Source organism: Triticum urartu, chromosome 4, assembly GCF_003073215.2.
Source record: "Triticum urartu cultivar G1812 chromosome 4, Tu2.1, whole genome shotgun sequence".
Lineage (NCBI taxonomy): Eukaryota > Viridiplantae > Streptophyta > Magnoliopsida > Poales > Poaceae > Triticum > Triticum urartu.
Genome location: NC_053025.1, coordinates 581,655,453 through 581,664,233, shown reverse-complemented (window position 1 = coordinate 581,664,233; position 8,781 = coordinate 581,655,453). Strand labels below are relative to the sequence as shown.

The following is an 8,781-nucleotide window of genomic DNA, read 5'->3' as shown; positions in this document are numbered from 1 at the left end:
TGGGGACGTATACAGATACAGATGTGTGTGTGTGGACAGCTGACAGGAGACGACCATCCGCCTTGTTGGACGTCGTGATGCTGCGCTGAGAGGAGGCGGCTGCGTGTGTTGGCGATCGTCGGGCCGGGGGCCTCCTCCTCCTTCACCAGGCGCCACTGGCTCCCGGACTACCGACGGGGTGGTGATAACCATATCTCCTAGCCACGTCAGAAACGACGCGACGGGGACGCCGGCAGGATGAAGCGATTGTCGTGTCGGGCGCTTCCTCCTCCTTCACCGTGCGCCATTGGCTCCTAGACTACTGGCGGGGCAGCGATAACTATATCTCCTTGCCACGTCAGGAATGGCGCGACGGGGACGCCGGCAGGATGAAGCGATTGTCGTGTCGGGCGCTTCCTCCTCCTTCACCGTGCGCCATTGGCTCCCAGACTACTGGCGGAGGGGGGGGGGGGCGATAACCACATCTCCTTGCCGTGTCGAAAACGGCGCAGTGGGGACGCCGACCGGATGAAATGGCCAGCCTGGTTGCGCGGCGGCGAGGGTGGTTTCTCCTTGACGCAACGTTCGATTTGGATGTCGTGGTTGAGCAGTGGTTAGGGCATCTCCTCCTTGACGCGGTGTCTGATTTAGACTCTGCGGTTGCGCGGCGACGAGAAGAGGAAATAGGGTTTGACGGTGTGCCCTGCCTGCTTTAAATTGCCAGAAACAGGGCACCGACACTGCTTCAATGCGGGCGCAGTAGCTGGAGTAGACCTTTCGGTCGCCGCTTCCGCATTGAAGCAGCGCTGGTCAACCGTTCGGTCACGTCAGTCAGCCCGACATTATTGTAGTAGGTGGCAACCCCGTCGTGTCTCTTCTGGATTGGGATGAATGCGCGGTGGGAGTTTTGGAGCGAAACGTACGGCGAGGGCTTTGGGTGGGACTGTGTAGCCAGATGCTAACGTATCATGCGTCCGGAGGCCCGCAAAGCTCCCCCCCCCCTCCTCCCCACCCCTGTTTTCTTACGGATTGTGCGAATTCGAACGTTCAGACCAATCCACGAACATTTGATGCACGATGTTGGATGACAAAATAAATGTTCAGACATTTAGAAGCATTTTGTTGCACGGTGCTGAAGTTTCCTAACTGCATCCTGATTTGGGCTTTGGACGGCCAAAACTTAAGTATTTGTAAGTTGCTTTAGGACCTAAATCATCAACGTGCTTCATGTCGCCTCACCCTCCTCAAGCCGCCACCTTTGAAGGTGAACCATAGCCCTGGGCCACCCCCTAACCCCGCCGCCTTCTTCAACTCTGGTGAGCACCGACAACACCGCATCCACGCCGTCCTCCACTCCATGTCACTCCCGGCTCAGCGTCGCCGAGAACACTGCGGCCCAATTCCAACTCAGGACGTGTGCGCTCTCCGGAAATCAAATATCGAGAGTTGTAAATTCAAGCGATTTACCAGTAACAAAAGCCAAAAATTTTAATTAGTTGATGAAATCAATTCAGTCAGTCTGAGATTCACAAGGCTGTACCTGAAGCTTTTAAAACAACGAATCGGTCATTTTTCTGACATGACGATTCGTGTATTTTACCAGATACTAAAAGATTATGTGGGTTGATGTAAAAAACAGGATCTGTCTAGAACACATCTAAATGTGCCATAGTTATTAAACATCTAAATGATCTAATGAAGCATGAATACAGTTTAGTCTCAGACACATCTCAAGTATGAAGATCACACCACGCTATACCTTGGCTTACACGATGCTTCTTCTAGCACTGTTATAATCAATTACTGTAGATGACAAATTAGAAGATGTATGTATAATAAATTGAGTGGCACATATCACAAATTATAATATCGACTTGATCTACATTCTGTCAATGGATTCTGCATCTATTTTGGTTGGTACTACGAGTAACTTACTTTCTCCGTAACCTAAACATCTCCATGGCGTGACTGAACGACGAGTCCTCCGCCGCCGCCTCGGCCCGGGCCCTGGCCACTCTGTCGATGATCCCCTTGACGGCGACGTCGAAGGCGTCCTTCACCGTCTCCAGCTTCGACCTTGGGTCCGCGTACACCAGCCTGGGTATCAGCTTTATCACCTCGTCCCGCATCCGCTCCACCGTCTCCGGCGGGATCGCCCGGAGCACGGCCTCGATGCTCACGTTCCGCGACCGCACGCCGTCCTCCGGGATGAACACCGAGTACGTTTCGTGGTGCTCCGGGAGGTGCCACCTGTACTGCAGGTACGCCGACACCGGGTGGAAGAACACCGGGATGCAGCCGGCCACCATGGAGTCGAACGCCGACCGCCGCGTGTAGGAGTCGCCGGTGGGCTGCAGGCAGAAGGTGGCCCTCTGGAACAGCCGCATGATGTTGCCGGGGGTGTGGCACTGGCTGGTGCCGAACGCGCAGCCCAGCTGCCGGCACGCGTCGGAGGCCTCGCACTGCGCGATGATCTGCTGCCGGATGTTGTACGGGTTGTCCGGCCGCGGTGCGCCGACGAACGCTATCAGCGACCGGCGCTCCAGACCGCGCACCCTTTCCTGCCACCGGCGCACGTCGGCGTCGGACCTCGGGTGGAAGTAGGTCGGGTACGGCACAGCGTACTCCCGGCTATGGGGCACCCGTGACACCTCCAGCACCAGCACCGACATCTCCCGCCCGCCCGGCATGTTGAGCAGATTGGTGCCCCAGCTCGGGTTCATGTTGTTGCTCCGCCGGAAGTCAAACCCCGTCCTGCCGGCGACGAGGAAGTGGTCTCTCCCGCCCGCGCGCGCCCACTCCGGCCGGCGCATGAGCCAGTCCGTGAGGTCGACCGACGCGGCGTCCCTGGTGGCGTTGTCGTAGCCCCAGTGGTAGCGCACGAAGTCGAAGCCGGCGTAGAAGGGGACGAAGACGGCGTTGGCGAGGGCGGAGTGGGTCGTCAGACACTCGTACTGCCGCATCCGGTTGTGGAAGATGGCGTCGAGCGCGAACTGGTGGGTGCCGTACCAGCCGTTGTCGCCGGTGAAGTCCCCGTCGAGCGGGTCGGCGAGCGGGCGGCCCAGGCCGGCGTTGCTGACGAAGCCGCACATGTCGGGCCAGCGGTACTGGTCGCTGGTGTTCTGGCAGTCGCGGAGGATGTCGGCGTTGAAGCGCGGCGGCAGGTCGTGCACGTAGACGTACCGGCCCCGGCACGGGTCGGCGCTGGCGCCGTCCAGCACCGTCGCCCTCATTGCCCCGGCGCTGAGCGCGGTGAAGTGGTAGTAGAGGAAGGACGCCCACATGACGGTCGCGAGGACGAAGACGAGCCGCAGCGACTGGAACGCGGCGCTCCCCTGCGTGCTGCTCCTCTTGTCCGGGCCCTTCATCACCCCGTGCTCCCGGCGCGGCCGGCCACCGCCGCCCTTGTGCGCGGATCTGATCAGCTGGCAAACCATCCGCGAATCAGCCAAAAATAGCGAAAATGGCTAAGCAAACACGCACCCCCAGCAGAAGCGAAGGAGCGCAGGCAAAGCATCTACGAGGAGGAAAAAAAGGTAATTAAGCGGCATACTGACATTGGATACAAGCTCACCAGTCGTACGACAGAGCTCGCGGCGCCGATTTGCATGCCGCGGCGTGCAGCAACTATATATAGTACTCCAGAAACGGCAAGCAGATCGATCGAGAGGAGGAAGACGAAGACTAGTATAGTTTATACTTATAAACCTAAAAATGATGTAGATCGACGTCGCCGGGAAGTCGGGGCGATGAACGAGCGACGAGCCGCCGGGAGTGGCGGTGCGAAGGAGTAGACTTCACGCACGGTGGAGTTCGTGGGGGATTAGTTGACTGGGACACTGGGTGGTAGCTAGCCTCGTGGTGCTAGTGGTTGTTTCACTGCTAACCACGGTCTACATCGATCTAATACTACTCCTAGTTGATGGTGTTTTCTACTCACTGGTGCAAATTAATGAGCGCGGTTCGGCGTGCAGCGTTGACACTTGACGCTGGACAGTGGGAATTTTAGTACTAGCGCGCACATTAATTACGTGCTTGCTTGTTTAGGCTGATCACAATGGACAAGAACATAAGTTAGTAACTTACACACTTCTCTAGACTATGTTACTACCTCCGTAGTGGGTAGGAATATCTATGTAGTATCATGCAACAATGTATTTATTAGGTTATAGACTCATTGTTTCTTGAAGTGTGTGATGTTTCGGTAACTTAGCTAGTTACCACAAGCACCTCTCTCTTCATTAAATATGTGACACATAAGCAAAGTTGTATTGGAGTGTGTGATGTTACTCCTAAATTCCTCCCCATTGTAACCAGCCTTAGCCATTGCTCTACTGGCCTAAGGAAGAAATTTGCATCCTCCACATGCAAGAAAAGAGAGAGGGGAAGAAATTTGGATCGAGCGTCGGTTGTACACTTGGGCTGTACTGCTCCTGCTTCAGGAGAAGGGAGGTGCGGTGCACGTTTGGTCAACAGAAGCTTGGAGATTAATCAAAGTAAATGCTAATTTTAATCTCCAAGTTTGTATTAATTAACAGTGCTCTGGCAGATCTTGCACCGACGGATCCCGTCGTCGAACCATGGATGGACGGTTCATTGCTGATGGACCACATCCAAGGCATATGAACTCTGACCAATCGGCGCCCGGCTACTAGTTTTTCCTCTTGTTTCAGATCGAGAGCGTCGGTTGCTGGTTAGTTTAAGATGAGACGGAGGCACCTGTCGTTCATTCCTGAGCTCTGTTCGGAATGCAGAGTTTAGAGATTCATATGTGATTCCTTGTCGGTTGCATCGATCAGGAATGACTAAGGGCATCTCTAGCCGTTGGCCCCTCAAAAGAGGCAAAAAATCGCTTTTGGAGACGCACCGACGCTAAACCGCGCACTGGGGGCGTGATGCCTCCCAGTCGCGCCCCCCTATGAGTTTTTAAAATGTTTAAATTCGGCGCAAATACAACGCATACACGGGCGAGTTCGTTCAAATTTAAACATATTTTATAAAAAAAGAAAAAAACTACCGCGGGCTACCCCCGCCGTCTCCCTCGCCGCCCGCCCACGCGGTTCTACATGCCGAGGAGGAGGCATGTAGAACCGCGTGTAGTCACCGCCGCCGTCGTCGTCGTCGTCGCCCCCGCCGACGCCTCCGCCGTCCCTACTGCATCCCTCCTCCGGTTGGCGCGGCGGGTTGGACGGTCCGAGGGCATCGTCGTCGTCGTCGCTGTCGAGGACCACGACGCCGTGCTCGTCCTCACGCCCACGCTTGCGGGCGGCGATCTCCTCCAGGGCCCGGCGCTGCCGAACCATCTCATCGCGGAGGTAGTCGTCCCGCGCCCACCGCAGGGCGTCCTCGTCGGAGAAGCCACGCCGGGTTACCTCCTCGTACTCCGCGGGGAGGCCGGGCTCCGGCTTGGGCTCGACGAGGACGAAGCGGCCGGTGGGGGAGGCGTTGTCGCCGATGCGGACGCCGGAGCTGCGGGTGCGCGCGCTGACAGGCGTGCCCTGGGGCTCCGGCTTGACGGGACGGAGATGGAGGCAGGGGGAGCCGCCGGACGAGGAGGAGGACCCCCCGGTCTCCATGCGCCTCGGGGTCCAGAAGCTTCCCCGGCGGCGTGGGAAGGACGGGGGAGCGGGGTACTCGAGGCGCGGCGTGTTGCCGCCCTCGATGTACTCGAGGACGGCCTCCAACGTGCGCCCGGGCACGCCCCACCACCGACGCCGGCCGACGGCGTTGAGCCTGCCGGAGGGCTCGACGCCGTTGGTGGCCTCGAGCTGCTCGGCGTGACGGCGGCGGAAATAAGGCTCCCAGAGCGGGCTGTCGGGGACGTACCGTGGTCCCTCCCTTGCCGCACGCGGCAGGGACGAGCGGATGGGTGCAATCTCCACATGCCGCGCCGCGCCGGTGGGTATCGGGGGCACCGGCACGCCGCCGGCGCTGATCCTCCATGCCCCGGGCACCCGCATGTCCGGCGGGACCGGGTACTCGGCCTCGAAAAGGAGGCGAGCCTCGTTCTCGTGAAGATAGCGGCGGCCGAAGCCGTTTGCCGCGGCGCCGTTGCCTGGGAAGCGCTCGGCCATGGGTGTGATGAACTGGAGACGATGAGAGAGAGGAGAGGGAGGAACGACGACGGCGAGAGAGTGCGAGTCGCCGAGTGCGCTGGGGCGCGTCTTATATAGGCCCAGGCGCCGCCCGTGCGCGAGCCGCCGTTAGTACGCGTGGCGGGCGAGGGAGGGTGAGGGACGCGCGTCATCCGGTCTTCACTGCGCCGCCCGTGAGGCATCAATGGCGCAGGCTGACCGGCGCGGCAGCGCGGCAGCTTTGGCATTGATTCGCCGCGGGAAACGAGGCGATGAGGACGACGAAGGGGCGAGAAGAGGGTAGAGTCGCTGACGCAGCGGGCCCGTGGCTGTTTCGCGCCAAAACAGTTCGCCCCGACGCCCCTGGGTGTCCCCCAGTGCGCCGGGTTCGGCCTGGGTCCGCCGGCGCTGTTTTCGGCCCAAGCCGGCGAAAATCGGGTTCCTGGGGGCGCGACTGGGCCGATTTTTCGGCGCCGGTGCAAAAAAAACGCCTGGGAAGGCCTTCCTGAGGCGCGGCTGGAGATGCCCTAAGGGTCTGTTTGAATCCTTTCGAGCTTCTAACTTCACGAACTCCACGGTTGAATGGTTGGGCTCCAAAAAGCTGGATTCTTTCTCTTTTTTTAGGGAAAGAAAAGCTGGATTCTTTAAGGTGAGCCCGAATGCGGTGCAAAAAAAAGCTGGATTCTTTAAGGTGAGCCGAATGCGGTGAAAAAACAAAGCGATGTTCGGTCCAGTCCATTGAAAAGAAGAAATATGGAGTCACTCATATTATCGGCAGAATGCCACACTGCCAAAGAAAACGGTTCATGCGCCCACTGAATGGTATGTTTCTCCAAAAAAAGAATAAATGAATACCTACAATACCCATCTCATTCATACATGTCTCCCTCTCATAACCCTACATGCAGGGTCATATTTTTATCCAAGGTGTTTTGGTGATTGATGACAATGCATTTGCAGACTAATCATGTGTCTCGAGTATTTCAGATATTTCATGACTAGGCACGACACGGTTAGGAGCCCCTCGAAGATTATTGAAGACGGCGGTTTTCTACGTTCCTTTTTCGTGTGGATTTGAGTCGTAGGAAAGCCGTACTATTAAGAGGGGGTCCGCTTTGGAAAGGTTTTGGGTGGATCGTCACGTACACGTTTACTCCTCTTTGCACTGCCTTTCCTTTAGCACCTTGGAGCATCTTCGTTTCTTCTTGTCTGTGCAAAAAGAAGTATTCCTATCTGTTGTTGTTCTGAGGCTTGCGGTAGTACTGCTCTTCGGAGCGGTAGTACCGCAGGCCCCTGCGGTAGTACCGCAGGTGGTCACGGTAGTACGCTCCTTGGGAGCCGTAGTACGTGAGCCCTGGTCGGCACAGCAGGAGTAGTAGGAAGTAGGAGCGGATGTAATTTTTTACATCCGCTCCCCGCGCGGTAGTACCGCTTTGCCTTCAGCGGTAGTACCGTGTCGGACTTTTGCACTTTTGTATCCAGCGGAACTAGCCATGGACGTTTATTTGTCCACGGCCTTCCCAGGCCTGGTCCAACCTGCCTTGCGGTAGTACCGCAAGGGTGTGCGGTAGTACCGTAGGCCTTGCGGTAGTACCGCTTGGCAGGCGCGGTAGTACCTCTTATCGCGGGCTGGTTAAGTGGATAACGGTTAGATTTCTCTCTCCACTATATAAGGGGTATCTTCTTCTCCGAGTTGACCACCTCTTCCAACCCTAAGCTCCATTGTTGCTCCAAAGCTCCATTTCCCCCGATCTCTCTCCCTAGCCAATCCAAACTTGTTGATTTTCTAGGGATTGGTTGAGAAGGCCTCGATCTACACTTTCACCAAGAGAAATTCGATTCCCCCCACCAATCCCTTGTGGATCTTGTTACTCTTGGGTGTTTGAGCACCCTAGACGTTGAGGTCACCGTGGAGTCATGTTCCATTGTGGTGAAGCTTCATGGTGTTGTTGGGAGCCTCGATTAAGTTGTGGAGATTGCCTCAACCTTGTTTGTAAAAGGTTCGGTCGCCGCCTCCAAGGGCACCAATAGTGGAATCACGACATCTCGCATTGTGTGAGGGTGTGAGGAGAATACGACGGTCCTAGTGGCTTCTTCGGGAGCATTGTGCCTCCACACCGCTCCAACGGAGACGTACTTTCCCTCAAAAGGAAGGAACTTCGGTAACACATCCTCGTCTCCACCGGCTCCACTCTTGGTTATCTCGTACCTTTACTTGTGCAGCTTATTTGTGTTATTTTCCTTGGCTTGCTTGTGTGCTGTTGTGTTGCATCATATAGGTGCTCAACCTTAGTTTGCATGTCTAGACAAACCTACTTGATGCAAAGTTTAATTTGGATAAAGAAAAGTTAAAAATTGTTAGTTGCCTATTCACCCCCCCTAGTCAACCATATCGATCCTTTTCAATTGGTATCAGAGCTCGTCTCTTTACTAAGGACTTTGCCGTCCCGAAGAGTATGGGTTGACACCGTTAAGACGGTGAGGAGCACTCCGGTGAATCCGTATCTCGTCTACGGGCGATGGGAACCTCGTCTCTCTCGAGAATTCATGGCCCTTGGAGACATTGAAACCTCATGATGACCGAGTTGGAAAGGCATGTTACTAAAAATTCATTGAAGGGCTAAATTATCCACCACACCGTTGAAAGTGGGTGATCCCACTAACAAGGTGACGGATGCTAACTTCCGACAAGGGGAAGCTACTAGTGAAAAGGCTCCCTCTCTAGTGT

The 8,781-nt window shown here is 56.2% G+C and overlaps 1 protein-coding gene across 2 annotated transcripts; it reads right to left on the bottom strand.

Moving 5' to 3' along the window:
- Positions 1 to 1,783: 1,783 nt before the first annotated feature.
- On the bottom strand, positions 1,784 to 3,885 carry LOC125554247 (xyloglucan galactosyltransferase KATAMARI1 homolog). 2 transcript variants are annotated; one of them, XM_048717827.1, is made up of 2 exons: positions 3,688 to 3,885; positions 1,784 to 3,404 (listed from the first exon to the last, which is right to left on the bottom strand). In XM_048717827.1, the coding sequence occupies exon 2, from the start codon at positions 3,345 to 3,347 to the stop codon at positions 1,911 to 1,913; it is 1,437 nt and encodes a 478-aa protein (XP_048573784.1). In that variant the 5' UTR covers positions 3,348 to 3,404; positions 3,688 to 3,885; the 3' UTR covers positions 1,784 to 1,910. The 2 variants fall into 2 exon arrangements, with proteins under 2 accessions (XP_048573784.1, XP_048573783.1); XM_048717826.1 differs by having other exon boundaries at positions 3,554 to 3,884.
- Between the last annotated feature and the right edge of the window lie 4,896 nt (positions 3,886 to 8,781).